The following is an 18,263-nucleotide window of genomic DNA, read 5'->3' as shown; positions in this document are numbered from 1 at the left end:
GAGCCTGTCATTATTAAATCCATGTAAATGATCTAGAGTTGCACTGTCCAATGACTTCCTGTGATGATGAAAACGTTCTCTATTTGTGTGTGCACTATGGTAGCCATGAGTCTCAGCTGGCTTTGAGCGCTCAAAATGTGAGTCATAGGACTGATCAACTGCATATTTATTTTTATTTAATTACTTTAAATTAAAGCAGCCACATCTAACTTAGTGGCTCCTGTATTAGTGCAGATCTAGAGACTCGCTTCAAAAAGCAGCCAACTACAGGAAGCATCATCTTCACCTGGGAACCTGTTACAAATGCTATTTTCTGGTCCCACCTCTAACTACTGATTTCGAATCTGTCTTTTAATCACACCCCAAGATATCTGTGTATGCATTAATATTTGAGAAGCACTAGAAGAGTGGTTCTCAACACTGACTGAACGCTTGAGGGTATTTGCACCCATTTCAAGAGATTAATAAAATCAAGATATTTTCAAAATAAAGCCAGAATCCATTGCCTTTTTCAGTGTATTGGCCTTTGCACTGATAGTACAAAAGCAATGGAGGGTAAAACTTTTAGGGTTTTAGCATGAATCAAGGCACTGGCACCCAACGGTAGTAGTAATTTCTTCTCTGTTAACACACTTGCAGGAAATAAAAAGGCCAGTTACATTTAATAATGTTCTTGATGATGCAGGAAAACATACTGATTTTGTTAAATCTTGACTATTGAATACACATTTTTTTTCATATTCTGTGGGAAGAAATAAATAAGAAGTATGAATAAAGCATTGAGGCTGCAAGCAAAAGTATAAAGACTGACTCAAGGAAAAGCACCTGTGAGATTGTTTGAGTTATTAGTGAAACCAGCCTCTTTTTAGATAGAGCCAATGGTAGTCAAACTATGGTTATTCAGAATTGGGTATTTGGCAAATATTTTACTCAAGATGAATGAAATATGTCACTTCAAGTAAAATAATTAACAGCCCATGTTTCCAATAACCTTTGTGATTTAAATTGGAAATCGGGATTTTAGAAAACTAGCATTTAGTACTAGACTCTTGATGTCTTCCTTCTAACTTCTAAGGAGATTATAGTGATATTAACAACTGCATTTGAAAGCCCTACATAATTGAGGGGACCAATATTTTTAAATGACCAATGTATGAGTAAAAGATCCATTCAAAAAGCAAGATGGAGCAATTGCTTTTAATGTAGCCAAGCACACATTTAGTGATATGGTTTCAGACTTCACATTACACTTAACCTTTATGAAACTACCACTTGTCAAGTGTTGACGTAGTATCAAAGAATATCCACATTATATAAAAATTCTATTCAAATATTCTTCTTTTTAAACTACATATTTGAAAAACTTTCTTTATATTGTTCAATCAAAACATCTTACCAGAATGCAGACTCAGATGTCAGAATCCATCTTACTATCCATCTATTAAGCTGGATATTAAGAAATGTGAAAAAAGGAAAACCAATGTTGTTCTTCTCATTAATATTTTTGTTTTGGTAATCATAACTACCTTTCATAAAAATATATTATTTACATTAATTTTAATGTTATGCTAAATATAAATTTTAATATTATGTTAATATATGCAAATATATTATTTATATTAATTTATTATTACTTTTAATTGAAATCATTAATACTTTAAAAAATATATTTTTATTGATTTCAGAGAGGAAGGGAGAGGGAGAGAGATAGAAACATCAATGATGAGAGAGAATCATTGATCGGCTGCCTCCTGCATGACCCCCATGGGGGATCAAGCCCGCAACCCGGGCATGTGCCTTTGACCAGAATCGAACCTGGGACCCTTCAGTTCACAGGCTGACACTCTATCCACTGAGCCAAACCAGCTAGGGATTTTTGTGGTTTTTAATCATTTTTGAGAGTATAAGGGTCCTGAGACCAACAAGTTTGGGTGCTACTGGCTCATATAAGATTGAAGAGGGTCAAAGCTGAGAACCACTTCTCCCTCTACCCAAAAATTGAGTATTGGCTTCTTCCAATACTCAAATCAGATTCAGAAGAAAGAACCTGGCATCCTCAAAAGAGAAAATATGGAGATTCTATATATACACATTGATTCATTCAACTCCTGTAAGAATTTATAAATATGCACACTTATTATAGCATTTTTATAGTGTGATCTGAGAACAATCTGAAGGTCCATCAGGAGTGGACTGGTTGTTTAAATTATAGCACATTATACAACAGAATAAATAGTATGTACATTAAAAATACTAGAATAAGTCTTTATGTTTCTAAAACTGAAATACTGTCCATGATGAATCATTAAATGAAAACACAAGTTTCAAAGTAATGTATGAAGTAAAACCCCTTTAAAAATAAAGAAATAGTTCTCTATGTATGGATAGCTTTACAGGTATGTGGTCTTGGACAAAGGTATAAAAGCCTTATTTTTAGGTATGTGGTCTTGGGTAAAAGTATAATCTGTTGACATTAGTTACCTCAGCAGAGTGTAAGAGTGGATGTGAGATGAATTGTATTATTTGCTTTTTCTGTATACTAGGTTGTTTCTTAAACTTTTAACAATTTTGAATTCCCAGGTTATCCAGCTGTGTCCCCTTCATACTCAGTGGTCCTTGATTGTTCTTTGTGGTACCACACATGGCAGACCCCCATTGAGAAATGCAAGTGAAGTGATCTTTGTAACACTCTGACTCTTCTGAGGAAAAGAGTAGTAAAGAAAGATCTGTAAGCAGAGAAATAACATTCCAATTTCAGCATTTGATATAGAGCACAAAAGTGTTGACCAGAATGTTCCGTTTTCTCCCAAATTTAATAAAAATTGATTGCAGCATCAATGTTCCAAAACAATTGGCAGATTTGTGCTGGTGACTAAGGTTTTTCTCACTTTGGAGCAGTCAGTCCCAGCTTCAAATTACTATAGATCCATGAACCAGGAGAGCACGGTTCGATTCCCAGTCAGGGCACATGTCCGGGTTACAGGCTCAATCTCCAATAGGGGGCATGCAGGAGGCATTCTATCGATGATTCTCTCTCATCATTGATGCTTTTATCTCTCTCGCCCTCTTCCTTCCTCTCTCTGAAGTCAATAAAAATATTTTTAAATGTTTTATGCCCACCACTTTCTACTCTTCCTTCTGCTGGTCAATCTCCTCAGCCTTGTTTCAATACAGTGACCAACTGGTACTCTATTCTCCAACAACTAAACTCCTCTCAGCTCTGAGCACATGCCCTGCTTGGTTGCAGTTCTGGATTTTCATGTATGTGTTTGAAACTCTCCTCCTTTGCCCTGGCCATTTGAAACTCTCCTCCTTTGCCCTGGCCATTTGAAACTCTCCTCCTTTGCCCTGGCCATTTTTCTCAGTGGTTAGAGCCTCAGCCCAAGGACCAAAGGGTTGCAGGTTCAATTCGTGGTCAAGGGCACATACTTCAGTTGCAGGTGTGATCCCCAGCCCTGGTTGGGGTGTGTGCACAAGGCAACCCATCTGCAGGTCTCTCTCACATCTCTCTCTCTCTCTCTCTCTCACTCTCTCTCTCTCTCTCTCTCTCTCTCTCTCTCTCTCTCTCTCTCCTCCCCCCCCCCCGCCCACCCAATCGTCCCTTCCTCCCACTCTGTCTGAAAAAAATATCCTCAAGTGAGAAGTTTTTAAAAATAAACTCTCCTCTCTCCACATCCTCCATTCGTCATTCAGGTTACAGAACAGACAGTCACCTCTGGAAGCCCTCCTAATCAGAATATTGAATAGTGTGCCCCAGCTCCATGCTCCTAAAACACCCTACTCTGATCTTCCTCCAACATACTGCTTACCACACACCCTATTATAAATTTTGGTTAGTTGCCCATCTACCCAACTTTAGCTCCTTGAGAGCAAAAATCAAGTTTCTATTGTTCTCTGATGTCTCCCAACATCAGTCTGCAAGGCACATGGCAGTAATAATAAGCTATTGAGTACATACCTGTATCAGGCTCTGGGCTAAAAACTTCATGTACATTATCTCATTCAACCTGCCAATAAACCTTTAAGCCTACACTACTCTGACTCCTTGTAGACCAGTGGTTCTCAACCTTTCTAATGCCGCGACCCTTTAATACAATTCCTCATGTTGTGGTGACCCCCAACAATAAAATTATTTTCGTTGCTACTTCATAACTGTAATTTTGCTACTGTTATGAATCGTAATGTAAATATCTGTGTTTTTCGATGGTCTTAGGCGACCCTGCTAGCGGTTCTCAACCTGTGGGTCGCAACCCACAGGTTGAGAACTGCTGCTGTAGAGGAACTGTATTAAAGGGTCACAACATTAAAAGGGTTGAGAACCACTGTTGTAGACACTCAATATTGTTGGATACCATCTGCTGCTCTGGTCTCTCTTCTTCCCTCTGAAATAGCCTATGCTCTGACCTCATCAAACCATGGTCTGTAACAATGTGTTAGGGACCTTAACTTGACCTTAGTTATTACTTAGCTTAATTTTAGCACACAAAGAAAACAATGTCTTAAATAAAATAGTGGAAATTTGAGCATCCCAGCTGGACAGGAGGGAGACATTTTTAGAAAGGAAAGTTTTAACACTTGTTTCATAGATCACATCTTTGGGATACGATTTCCTGGTCTTATTTGGAGGGAGAGACCTTGGTTGGGAGAATTTTGTCAGTGTTCAGTTCTGCTCCAGGACTAGGATATACCACTGAATATCTACATATCTTCTAATCATTACAAATAAGATAGCAACTGTATTCCTCCATTCATGCTTTGATTGTTTTTCTTTCCAATGAGAAGTTTATCTAAAAAAAAAATATTGAAAAAAGTGTCTGCAGCTGTCCTAATCACACATTAATACAGAGTTTTATGGATTCTGCTATCAAGTACGGAACCACTCACACTCCAGTGAGATCAGGTTGAAAGTGAACTGACTTCCCAGGTGCTGTGGGTAGAGTGTTTACCTTGACATTTAATCCCTCGGGCTGTCCTTGATGTCAGACCTCCAAAACATGCCAAGAGCCCCTAAATGTGTAAGAAAGTTTTGTGGTACTGGCTCTTAACTTGGCAGGAATGAGAATCAAGCCCTTCAGTTTGGCCAGATGCTTGGCTTCCCTACAGAGAAGTCAAGGCTAGGGAGCCAACAAAATACCTGGGGAGTGGGGGCAGACAATTGCAAACATGTGGCAATTCTTCCTTAAAAGGAGAAGCTTGGGAGCTAAAGAAAAGTAGCATCAAAAGGGTGGATTAATGAAGGTAGGAAATAAATAGATGCTGGTGAAAGAGTTTGGGATAGCTAAGGCCAATCTGGTTCAATGTAGAATGGACGAACTTGATGCCTGCACTCTGCCATCTTAGCGGTGAGAGGTCCCTTGAGCCTGTTATTGGGCTTGCACTCTTTGTAGGACTTCTGTTTATTTCACAGAGGACTTCCCCATTATAACTTCATTTACTTCTTAAGGAAAAGCTGTGAGGTAGATAAAATTCTCTCTGTTTTACAGATAAGGAAACTGAGGCCCAGAGAGACTAAATGGCTATAACACGAGAGAGATGGCGCATAATGAAATTCAGTGGTGACTGACTCCCCCACCCACCCCAGGGAATAGATCCTTCACCTGGAAACTGAAGGTTCTTTCCTCCCCTCCCCCATATTCTTCAAACACAAAACAATCCTGCCAGCCCTAACCAGTTTGGCTCAGTGGCTAGAGCATTGGCCTACGGACTCAAGGGTCCCATGTTTGATTCCAGTCAAGGGCATGTACCTTGGTTGCAGGCACATACCCAGTAGGGCGTGTGCAGGAGGCAGCTGATTGATGATTATCTCTCATCGATGTTTCTAACTCTCTATCCCTCTCCCTTCCTCTCTGTAAAAAATCAATAAAATATATTTAAAAACAAAAAAACAACCAAACAAACAAAAACAATCCTGCCAGAAATTTTAAAAATAATAATAAAACAAAGATAAACAATAACTGCCAAAAAATCATTAAAATTAACAGGGGGAAAAAATAGAAAAATGGTGATGACATCACCTGAGTGACATTATGAAGGCCTAGAGAAAGGAAAACATAACAGTCAGGAGCTGGGAATAACCTTAAATAACTACTAACTCAACTTTTTCACTTTATAGTTAAAGATAGGAAAGACAAGAAATTCAAGTGGCTTTCCCTGGTTCCAAGCTGAGTTACCATGAGAAACAAAGGTCCTATTTCCTTTCTTGATTTGAACTTCTTAACAACAGGAATAAATTATTTTTTACTTAAGTATTTTTGGAGGGAGGGACAAAGGGATAGAAAGGGGAAAGAAGAGAAGGAAGTGAGGGAGAAAGGAATGAAAACTAACTTCTCAATTTCTACTCCCAGTCAATTCTTATGAAAATAAACCATCATAATCAGAAGAAAAAATTTTAGCTTTGGCCAAACCCCCTTCTTTTTAATTCTTACACTTTGGAATGTGTATAACCATATTTATTACAATGGGAAAGTCTGGAACCAATTATGTTTGTCCAATAGTAAGGAATTAGTTACATGAGTTATGGTATATCTTCTCAATGAAAAACTATACAATCACTTAAGTCATACTCTATAGAAATGATTAGAGAAAGAGGAAATTGTTAACAATACATCATTAGTGAAAAAAATGGAATAAGAAATACACTACATATAGCATGATTCCAATTTTGTATTTTATTTAAAGACGTATGAAAATAAGTCAAAATATTAAAAGTTATTACCTTTGAAAAGAGATGTTATAAATGTTTTTTAACTTCCTTCTCTGTACTGTTCTGTATTTTCTAGATTTTTTTCTGAAATGTACATTTATAGAGTCTATTTATAATTGAACAAAAATAATGAATGTAAGGGTAAGCTATTGTATGACAATATCCAGTGTTGTCAAGAAATGATGGGTATTCTTATGTTCTGTTAAGAACACATAGTACAATATTTTAGGAGTGCAAATTGAACAGTATGAACCAAATTTAACAATCATTCTCTTGGGACATTATCTTAAGAAGACTGGAAACAGTTGTGCTGGAATTTAAAACATTTGGATCTTAGAAAGATACATAGACCACATGTTTCATAACAACCCCCAGCAGAGTCTGGGCAGCAAACCGTAATCAACATTTCAATATTTCTGTAGCAAACATGAAGTGTTGAAATCAAGCTAGATAAATTAAGATTATAAATAGCCTCTGAATTTTAATCCGATTTTGCCAAAAAAAATAAATTTGCACTAAATATAATGAAATATTTTTGTTTTCATAACTTTTTGGATTTCAGAAGTATAGACAAGAAAATATGGCCTCTAAATTAAGATATGTTATGTTCATCACAGCATTGCTTATTATGTCACTATGTGTATACTAATAAAAGATTAGTTCATAGAAAACTATGGTAATAATTACATCCTAGAATAATATTTATCCACTAAAATGATTATATCAATTAGTATTCATGTTAATAGAAGGATCTTCACAACATATTATTGAGTGTCAAAATGGGTTTTAAATGGATTTTTCTTTATCCAAATTTATTATAGAATTTTTGCTCCTGGAATGATGGAGTATACATGGTTTTCCTTATTCCTTCTACTAAGTACAACTAAAAACCCTGCATTTTACATTATAAGTAGAATTTAAGAAGACTTTGAAAGGTGGAAAGAAGAAGGCAGACTAGGTGATCACATCAGGTCCCAAGAAATGACATAGTGGTGAGCTTCCTGGATTTTCTTTTTGCATCATCTCAGATTTGGAGCAGAAGCTAGCTATCCAACAGTATCAATTGCTGCAACAAACACCTCTTCTGTGTAGCCAAAAAACCAGGAGAGAGTCAGCCAATCAAGAGCAAAACTTTTAGACAATAACTACTATCCTCCAGCCAGACACCACAGAAAACCTCTGATCCCACTCCCACTCATGCCAGAAAAGGCTGAATGAGAATTCTGGACTTCTAGCTTCATCAGGATGTAATGAAGCACTACACCACATCTCCAAGTATAAGAGAAAGCCAAATAAAGAGCTGATACTTTCATCTTTGCTGGCTGGTAATGAAGGCCATTCACTGTGATGACAGTAGCTACCATGTTGAAAGCCTACCTCTAAGTAACCTAGGTGTCTGTAGAGACCATGGTAGAGCCAGAAGTCCCAACTTGCTGAGCAGTAAGAAAAAATACCTCTACTGTTGGATATCAACAGAGGCCAACTGGGGAATCTGAGATTCTCTCTCCACCTGGCATGAAGTTGTAATGAGATGAAGCCACCCTTCCCCTGCTGGAATAATATCCCAAACAGTGAGTTAAAATAAGATACAGTATACAAAACATAATATAAAAATGACCAAGTTTCAATAAAAAATTATTCCTCATACCAAGAACATAGAATTAAGCAACGTATTAGAGAACTAGAGGCACAGTGCACAAATTTCATGCATGGGAGGGGTGCCCTCAGCCTGGTCTGCACCCTCTCGCAGTCTGGGACCCCTCGGGGGATGTCCGCCTGCCGGCTTAGGCCCGTTCCCCATGGGGAGCAGGCCTAAGTTGGCAGTTGGACATCCCTCTCCCAGTCCGGGACCCCCTAGCTCTTTACCGCCTGCCTGCTTGCTGCTCCTTACCACTCAGCTCGCTGCTCCTTAGCGCTGCCACGGAGGTGGGAGAGGCTCCTGCCACCGCTGCTGCACTCACCAGCCATGAGCCCGGCTTCTGGCTGAGTGGCGCTCCCCCTGTGGGAGCACCCTGACCACCAGGAAGAAGCTCCTGCATTGAGCATCTGCCTCCTGGTTGTCAGTGTGCATCATAGTGACTGGTTGTTCTGCTGTTTGGTCAATTTGCATATTAGGCTTTTATTATATACTAGTGGCCCGGTGCATGAAATTCATGCACAGTAAAAGGGGATTAATTAGAGGAAATATTTTAATTTTGCTATTTGCCCTTTCTCTATAACAGAAGTGTCAGAGATGAAAGAAAATTAGTAAAATGTATATGAAAATCTTCCTCCTGTCAGAGTCTGGGGTGCACCACGGGACCCAGAGTCAAGTCCCCACCCACCCGCAGCACCTCAAAATCATGCAAGACTCAGACCCAGCTGGCCCCACCCCATGGGGGGATACCCAGACCCAGCTGGCCCCACCCTTGTCTAGCCCTGCTGGGTGGGGGGGACACAGCCTCAAGTCCCCCGGCGCATGCCGAGCTGGGGGGGTGCAGCCTCAGGTCCCCCAGCCCAGTGCTGGGGTGGGGGAGGGGTGCAGCCTCAGGTCCCCTGTCAAGCCCCACTGAGCGGGGGGCACTCCTTGAGGTCCCCCGTCAAGCCCCACTGAGCAGGGGGCATGCCTTGAGGTCCCCCAACAAGCCCCGCTGGGCTGGGAGCACAGTCTGAGATCCCCCATCAAGCCCCACCAGGCGGGGGGGCACAGCTGGGACCCCTCGCAGCTCTGCCTGGTGGGGGCCCAGCCTCAGGTCCCTCGTCAAGCCCCGCTGGGTGGGGGGGTGCAGCTGGAAGTCCCCCAGCCCGGGGTGTGGTGAGCAGCCTGAGGTCCCCCAGCCCAGCATTGGGCTGGGGGCACACCTTGAGGTTCCCCCATCAAGCCCCACCAGGTGGGGGGCATGGCCTGAGGTCCCCTGTCAATCCCCATTGGGCGGGGGGCGTGGCCTCAGTTCCCCTGGCATGGCGACAGGGCAGGGAGCATGGTCTGAGGTCCCCTGTCAAGCCCCACTGGGCAGGGGGGTGGGGCGCAGCCTCACATCCCCGGCCCAGCACCACGCAGCCTCAGGTCCCTGCTGATTGCTCATTAAGGCTCGTTACAGGAACTCAGCCTCTGCTGTGGTGCAGCCATCTTGTGTTACGGAAACCCCGCCTTCACTGTGGGCACCGCCGTCTTTGTGATGGTGTGGCAGTCAATTTGCATATCCCCTCTTTATTAGCTAGAATATTATACACCAAGTTCAAATGGAGTTTATCCAGTGATGCAAGGCTGGTTCAATAGTTGAAAATCAATCAATGTAATCTACCATATGAGCAGTCTAAGGAAGAACACTCATGTGTCATACTGACTGATTTAGAAGCATTTCACAAAATTTAACACCAATTAATGATTTTTTAAAAAATACCCTTAGAAAAATAAGATTAGAGAGTAACTTCCTAAACTTGATAAAGAAGATCTACAAAAATCCTATGGCTGACATGATACTTAAAGGTAAAAGACTGAAATCTTTACCTCTGAGATCAGGAACAAGGCAGGGATGTCTGCTACCATGACTTTAATTCAAGACAGTACTAGAAGTTCAAGTCAGTGCAATAAAATAATGGTAGGCGGGGTAGAGACTTAGAATGGGTTAAGTCCTACATCAATGGTGTAGCAATCAAGATAAAAGAAGGATATCTCAGCAGAGAAGATTCCTCCCTCCCTGAGAAAAGAGTACTAGTCCCATAGGGGGTCCCAAGCCCAAGGTTCCAGTACCAAGAAAAGAAGTCCCAATAATTTCACATTGTGAAACCCAACAGGGATTGCGTCCAGTGAAACAGAAGGCTTCTGGAGTCCTAGATGTTCTTATTAAAGAGCCCATGCTCAGATTTACTTGCTGACAGACTCACTTGATCTGAGCTCCAACACTGGGGCAGCAGCTTAAAAAGATCCAGAAACAGAGAAGAACCAAGATGGTGGCATTGGTAAATGTGATACTTGCCTCCCACAACCACATCAAAATTACAACTAAAATACAGAACAGGCAGTAGGGTTGGTGCCATTGAGGCCAGAAGCAGTGCAGGCCATGGCAGGCAGGAGGCTCAACCATGTCTCAGTATTATGAGGACAAGTTGGAGGGCAACACGTGCGGGGGTGTGAAGGAGTATCAGGGCACCTGTCTGCTGCAGTCCCATTGTGTGCTCCAGCAAGGAAAATCCCCTCTGCAATATCTGAAGGAAGGAAACTGCAAAGCTTTGAAATATTCATTTTTTGAATGTAAAAGACCAATGTTGGGTGCCAGATCAAGATTCAAAGGAAGAAAAAGATATTGATGAGTATTCTGTTGAAACCAAGATGAATACAACAAAGAATTTCCTCTGGTCATTAAAAAACAGAAACCAAAGTAGGAAACATGCTTTTTTTCTAACCATGTTTGGTCAGATCATGGAACCCTGGAGAGAATGCATGAGTTCCTTTTTTGAATATCTATAAATAATTTTCTTGTTCTAAGTTATTTTTAGAAGAAAAATTTAATTGACCAGTTATGAGCAGGGAGCATAATAAATGCATTTTAAGAATTGTTTTAAAGACTCTAACCAGTTTTGCTCAGCGGTTAGAGTGTCTGCCCATAGACCAAAGGGCTGTGAGTTTGATTCCTGGGCAAGAGCATGTACCTGGGTTGTGGGTTTGCTCCCCGCCCCTGGAAGTGTTGTGGGTGGTAGACAACCAGTTGATGTGTGTATGTCTCTCTCTCTCCCCTTCTCTCCTCCCCCTCCTTTCCGCTATCTGAAAAGCATTGGAAAAAATATCCTCAGGTATTTTGTGGGGATTGTGGCTGAGTGGCACAGAGGCTCCTGGAGACCCAGGCACTTCCTCTTAAAGGGCCGGCCCATGGACTTACTCAGACTTGCTCCCTCTGAGCTCCAATGCTGGGGCAGGGGCCTGGTAGGATCCAGGGCCATATGGGGAGGAACTGGGTTGTCTGGTATTAGAGCAAGAACTCAGGGGCAGCTTTCTCCCAGACAGGGATGCATGAAGGGGTCATTGTTCCTATGCTGAGACCTCCCCTATCACAGAGCTGATGACAGGCACCATATATGAGTCTCCAACCTGGTTCACACTGTGCACTCCAAGCTGGTGAATCCTGAGACCCCGCCTCACCCATTTGCAGCCCCACCCAAGTTGTTTGCAGTGGCTTTTCCATATGAATGGCATGTCCTGACTTAGGCTTCACATGTTCCTAAAATCTCTGACACAAGCAGTAGCTGGCATCAGGGTGCCTCATATCACTCATTAAGAGGTCCCAGACCCAACACTAGCAGCAGCTTGCCTTGCTTCACAGCTTGGCCTATCCTGGAAACTTCCAAGCCCAACACAAGTAGCAGCCATCTTCAGATTGCTCTGTATCCTGATGGGTGACCACAGGCAGGTCATAGGCAGTGGCTGACTTTGCACCTTCTGGGGGGTGGGGAGGAGGGAGCAAGAGCCAGTGTACCTGGTGAACAGCTTCAGACTTCAACAGATTACAAGTCTAGGCATCCATGAGTGACATAATCAAGTGGCAGACTTAGTGAGCATCAAAGCCCCACTGAAGTAAGTCATGCTCCATAGGGTGTCTCTTGCACAGCAGCTCTTCCACCATAGTCACAGCTGTTCCTAACAGCCAATTGACCTGGGGATGAATTCCTCCCAGTAATGCCAATACCCATCAAGGCTCAACTACAACAAGACAGTACATACAGTCCACCCAGGGGCACATCTAGAATGCCCAGCTCAGAGTACTGGGGAGGCTGAGCCACTGGGCCCTACAGGACACTACTACACAAGGCCACTCTACCAATTCCAGGAGATATAGCAGCTTTACCTAATAACATAGAAACAGACACAGGAAGCAGCCAAAGAAACATGTCACAAATGAAATAGCAGAAGAAATCTCCAGAAAAAGAACTAAATAAAATGGAAGCAAGCAAACTACTAGATACAGAGTTCAAAACAATGGTTATAAAGATGCTCAAGGATCTTAATGAGAGCTTCAATGAATTTAGTGAGAATTTCAAGGAAATTAGTGAGAACATCAAAGACATGAATAGGACCAGTCAGAAATGAAGGATACACTAATTGAAAATGAAGAATAAATTACTAAGAGTCAACAATAGAGCAGAAGATGCCGATAATCAAATCAGTGATTTGGAATATGAGGAAGCAAAAAACACCCAATCAGAAAGGCAAAAAGAAAAAAGAATCCAAAAATATGAAGATAGTGAAAGGAGCCTCTGGGACAACATTCGCATCATGGAAGTGCCAGAAGAAGAATAGAGAACAGGATATTGAAATTCTATTTAAAGAAATAATGACAGAAAACTTTCCCTGCCTGTGAAAGAATTGGACTTACAAGTCCAGAAAGCACAGAAAGTCCCAAACAAGAGGAAAACAGAGAGGCTCACAGCAAGACACATCATAATTAAAATGCAAAAGGTTAAAGACAAAGAGAGAATCTTAAAAGAAGCAAGAGAAAATCAGTTAGTTACCTACAAGGGAGTGCCCATATGACTGTCAGCTGATTTCTCAACAGAAACTTTGAAGGTCAGAGGGAGTGGCAAGAAATATTCAAAATGATGAATAGCAAGGACCTACAACAAGATTAATCTACCCAGCAAAGCTATCATTAAGAATTAAAGGTCAGATAAAGAGCTTTGCAGACAAGAAAAAGCAAAAGGAGTTTATGGCCACATAACCAGTATTACATTAAATATTGAAGGGTATTCTTTAATTAAGGGAAGAAGGAGGAGAAGGAGGAGGAGGAGGAGGAGGAGGAGGAGGAGAAGGAGGAGGAGGAGGAGGAGGAAGAGAGGAAATCTGAACAATAAAATGGCAATAAATACATATCTATCAACAACTGAAAGTAAAAATCAAAATTACCAAACAAGGAATATAATGAAGAAAATAAACTGATGAATAAAACAGAACCAGAGGCATGGAAACATGGAACAGACTAACGAATCTCAGAGGAAAGGTGTAGGGGAAGGACAGGAAGAGATTAACCAAATAACTTATATGCATATATTCATTACCCATGGACACAAACAATAGGGTGGTGAAGGCCTGAGCAGGGTGGGAATTGGATGGAGGGGGGTGTGAGGGGGAAAATGGAGACATCTATAGTACTCTCAACAATAAAGATTTTTTTAAAAATAGCTCCAGAAACAATTGGGAGAAAAGAATTGTTCAGCTTCAGGGTGAGCACTGGAAGCACAGCTTTCTCTCAGACAGAAGTGCTGGCAGATATCATTGTTCCTTTATTGAGCATTCCGCCTCCACCGTCCCTGTAGGCACAAGCAGGCCTCAAGCCTGAGTGTCCATTAACCTGACAAAAGCCTCATCCTGGTGATTCATTGATCCTGCCCCACCAAACTTGCACACCAACCCAAACTACTTCCAGGGGCTTTTCCATATAAATGGTCTGTCTGGGTTAATGCTGCAGACTTGCCTAAAATTTCTCACAGGTTCACAAACCACAAACAAGAAGCATCTGGCCTCAGAATGCCCTGTGCTTCTTGCTAAGTGGTCCCAAGCCTGCCACTAGTGGCAGCTGGCCTCAATTCCCAGCTTAGCCTCTTCCAGGTGCTTCCAAGCACAGCACAAGTGACAACCTCCTGCAGATCCCACTTTGTAGCCCGAGGCCATAAACAGGCAGCAGTTGACCTTCACCTGCCCCATAGCCCTACCAAGAGGCCCCAGAATCAACACACCCAGTGGCCAGCTTCAGACTATGCCAGAGCACCTCCCAACCACCTCTACAAAGACACACCCAGAAAGGAAACTCAATAGGCCCCAGAGCCCCTCTATGTGAATCCTGCTCTGTGGGATTAGCCCCTGTGTAATAGCTCCTCCCCTGTAGTCACAGCCATTCCTCATAGTCAGTCAGCCAGAGAATCAGTCCCTTCCACTGGCCTGCCAATTGCTCTCAGGGTTCAACTATAACAGGAGGGTGCACACAGCCCACACAAAGGACACATCTGAAGCATTCAACTCAGGTGACTAAAACCTTCCCTAACCTGGTGGAAGAAAAAGACATACAAGTCTAGGAAGCACAGAGAGTCCCAAACAAGATGAATTCAGAGAGTTTCATACCAAGACATATCATAATTAAAATGCTAGATGTTAAAGACAAAAAGAAAAATCTCAAAAGCAGCCAGAAAAAAACAGTTAGTTACCTAAAAGGGAACCTCTATAAGGCTGTCAACTGAATGCTCTACAGAAACTTTGGCATTTAATATTCTAGTGATGAAAATCAAGGACCTATAACCAAGATTACTCTACCCAGCAGTGAGACTATCATTTAGAATTAAGGGAAAGATAAAGAGCTTCCAAGACAAGAACAAGTTTATCACCACTAAACCAGTATTACAAGAAATGTTAAAGGTACAATTTTAAGAAGAAAAAAAATAACAAAAATATGAATACTAAAATGGCAATAACTACATACCTATCAATAATTACTTTAAATGTGAATGGATAAATGCTTTGATCAAGAGACATAGGGTGGCTCAACAGGTGTGGCCCAGTGGTTGAGGGTCAACTCATTAACCAAGAGGTTATAATGGTTCGATTTCTGGTTGGGCACATGCCCGGGTTGTGAGCTTGATCCCCAGCAGGGGGCATAGAGGAGGCAGCCAATTGATATTTCTTTCACAGATGTTTTTATGCCTCTCCTTTCCTTTCTCTCTAAAAAGTCAATTAAAAATATTTTTAAAAAAATAAAGTGCTCACTTCGGCAGCACATATACTAAAATTGGAATGATACAGAGAAGATTAACATGGCCCCTGAACAAGGATGACACACAACTTTGTGAAGTATTCCATATTTTTAGTCCCAATCAAGATGAACCCAAAAAGACCCATACCTAAACACATCATAATTAAAATGGCAAACATTAAAGACAAGGAAAGAATCTTAAAGGCTGCAAGAGACAGAAAGTTATCTACAAGGGAGTTTCCAGTGATGGCGAACCTATGACACGCGTGTCAGCACTGAAAGGTCCCAGGTTCAATTCTGAGGCGGCTGCATGCCGAGGATGAAACATTTGCTGCTCCTGAGGATGAAACATTTGCGAAATAATGTTTTTTCCTCAAAGTGACACACTACCCAAGTTATGCTCAGTTTTTTGGCGAAGTTTGACACACCAAGCTCAAAAGGTTGCCCATCACTGCATTAGACTGTCAGCTGATTTCTCAATAAAACACTTTAGGACAGAAGGGAGTGACATGAAGTACAGGCAGTCCTCGGGTTACGTCGGACTCGATGTACATCATTTTGTGGTTACGTCGCCATCTCCCATTTACAGTATTTATATAAAAAAAAGTTCCATCATTTCGATGTATGTACATATGTGCTTTATGTTTATTATTTATTTACCACAAGTAAAGGTCAGGAATTGTTATCTTTCTTTTAAATTTTTTTTTACTGTCTCACTTCATTGCTGCTGTGTATGTGCTCCATGTGAGTGACATAGGTGCTTATGTAGGTGGGTTCCGACTTACGGCGAAAATAAAATCGTGTTACCTCACGCCGTAGGAACAGATCTCCGATGTAACCCGAGGACCTACTGTATACAAAGTAATGAAAAGCAAGGCTCTGAAATAAAGAGCTTTGCAAACAATAAAAGGCTAAAAGAGTTTATTACCACCAAACCAGCACTGCAAACATTTAAAATGAGTTGATTTTTTAAACCAGGGCACAGTTATCCATAATTAATCTAATTGTCTATATGAGTTTAGATTATTTTCCAATTCTTACAATTTGAACAATACAATATACACATTCTTGAAAACATTTCTGCAGATATAAAAATACTTCTAGAGAATCAATTCTTAAAGATAAAATTGCTAGGCCAAAGTATATATTTATTTTAAAATTTGAAACTACTAAATTGCTCTCTAAAAAAAACTAAAGAAAATAAGTCTCTTTCCAACAGCATATGAGAATATCTGTTTCAAAATATACTAACACAATATTAATCTAATCTTTTAATTTAATTTTTAAAATTTTAATCAATAAAATGCAAAAATAAACTACATTAAGATTTTTTTCATGCCCAGCAACACACACACACACACACACACACACACACACACACACTTGCTTTTACTTTCTTTCTAACCTACCCTACCAGCTCTGCCAGCATCAACATTAGAATCATCTGTGGTTTAAATTTCAGATTGTCATTTTTTTAACATATGCACCAATTATTTAGACTTTATTAGTTTCACTGGTACCTTTGCTCTCCAGTGTTACTGGTATAACATTCCTTGTTTTCCTCTTTCTTTTACTTCCTTTTGTTTTTACTAGAATATGGCCTCAAGCAATTCTTCCAAATGGGATCTGTGGCTGGAAAAAGTTCTAAGCCTTGGCATGTCCAAAAATATCATTAGTCTTTACTCATGAATGCTACTTCACTGGGGATAGAATTGTACATTTAAAATGATTTTGTCTAAAAATGTTAAAGTCCCTATTTTGTTGTTTACTGCACCCAGTAAATGCTTAATAAAAGCCTGTTGACAATCTAATTTTCACTCATTTGATTTTAAGCTGCCGTCCCTGAAGGCTTTTAGACATTTTTCTTCATCCTTGGAGATCTGACATTTCACTAGTGTCCAGTTTTAAGTCTCTTTATGCATTCTGCATGGTCCCTTCAACTAAAAACATACTGCTTTCTTCAAGTCTAGAAAAATTTCCCCTCTCATTTAGCTCATCATTTTCTCCCATCTGTTCTCTCCTTACTTTCCTGGAGCATGGCTCTTACGGGGATATGGGGATTCAAGGTTTATATTTTAGTCCTTTTAATGTTTTTCTCTTATTTTCTGTAGTAGGCAGAATAAAGCATCTCCCCGCAAAGAGGCCCACACAGTACTACCCAAAATGTGAAAATATGTGGCCTTACATGGAAAGGGGGACTTAACAGGTATTATTAAGTTAGGGGTCCTGAGATGGGAAGATGATCCTGGATTACCTGGGTGGACCTAATGTAATCATAAGGGTTCTTAAAAGAAGGAGGCCGGAGTATCAGAGTCAAAGAAGTGACAAAAGAAGGAGAGGTCAGAGACAAACGAAGAGAAAGATTTGTAGATGCTCTGATGCTGGCTTTGCAGGGAGAAGAAGGGGCCAAAAGCTAAGGAATGCAGGATCCTCTAGAAGCTGGGAAAGTATCTGTTCTAGAGCCCCCAGGAGGAATGCAGCCCTGGTGACACCTTGGTTTTGGGATTCTGACCTCCAGGACTGTATGATAATAAATATGGGGTTGTTTTAAGCTATGACATTTGTGGTATTTGTTACTGCAGCAATAGAAAGAGAATGCACTTCCAAATAAACCCTTTTGTTGTATTGCTGTCTGTGTGAACTACACACTTCATTTTACATTACAGTATAATGAGTTGGTTTTCAGCTCTGTCGTGTCCGTTATTTAACCTATTAAAAATGTTTTGTATTGGTTGTGACTTTTTATTTGCAAGAGCTCTAACAGGTTTTCCCTCCTGTTAGGCGACTATTTGTCTTTTATGGATGCAATACCCATTCAAATCTGAAAAAATTAATTATGCCTGTTA

At 40.8% G+C, this 18,263-nt stretch overlaps 1 protein-coding gene and 1 non-coding gene across 2 annotated transcripts; both read left to right on the top strand.

Annotated features, from left to right (window-relative positions):
* Window positions 1–10,768: 10,768 nt before the first annotated feature.
* On the top strand, window positions 10,769–10,993 carry LOC103300584 (cytochrome c oxidase assembly factor 5-like). The gene has a single exon (XM_054723509.1). The coding sequence runs from the start codon at window positions 10,769–10,771 to the stop codon at window positions 10,991–10,993; it is 225 nt and encodes a 74-aa protein (XP_054579484.1).
* A 4,430-nt stretch (window positions 10,994–15,423) lies between these two features.
* On the top strand, window positions 15,424–15,530 carry LOC114228338 (U6 spliceosomal RNA). The gene has a single exon (XR_003614481.2). It is a non-coding gene; the product is annotated as a U6 spliceosomal RNA (small nuclear RNA).
* Window positions 15,531–18,263: the final 2,733 nt, after the last annotated feature.

The sequence above is a fragment of the Eptesicus fuscus genome, chromosome 2 (genome assembly GCF_027574615.1).
Source record: "Eptesicus fuscus isolate TK198812 chromosome 2, DD_ASM_mEF_20220401, whole genome shotgun sequence".
NCBI lineage: Eukaryota > Metazoa > Chordata > Mammalia > Chiroptera > Vespertilionidae > Eptesicus > Eptesicus fuscus.
This window is presented reverse-complemented; position numbering and strand designations above follow the sequence as displayed.

Coding starts and splice junctions, on each gene's coding strand:
- LOC103300584 (XM_054723509.1), top strand. CDS start 10,769: ATGTCTCAGTATTATGAGGACAAGTTGGAGGGCAACACGTGCGGGGGT.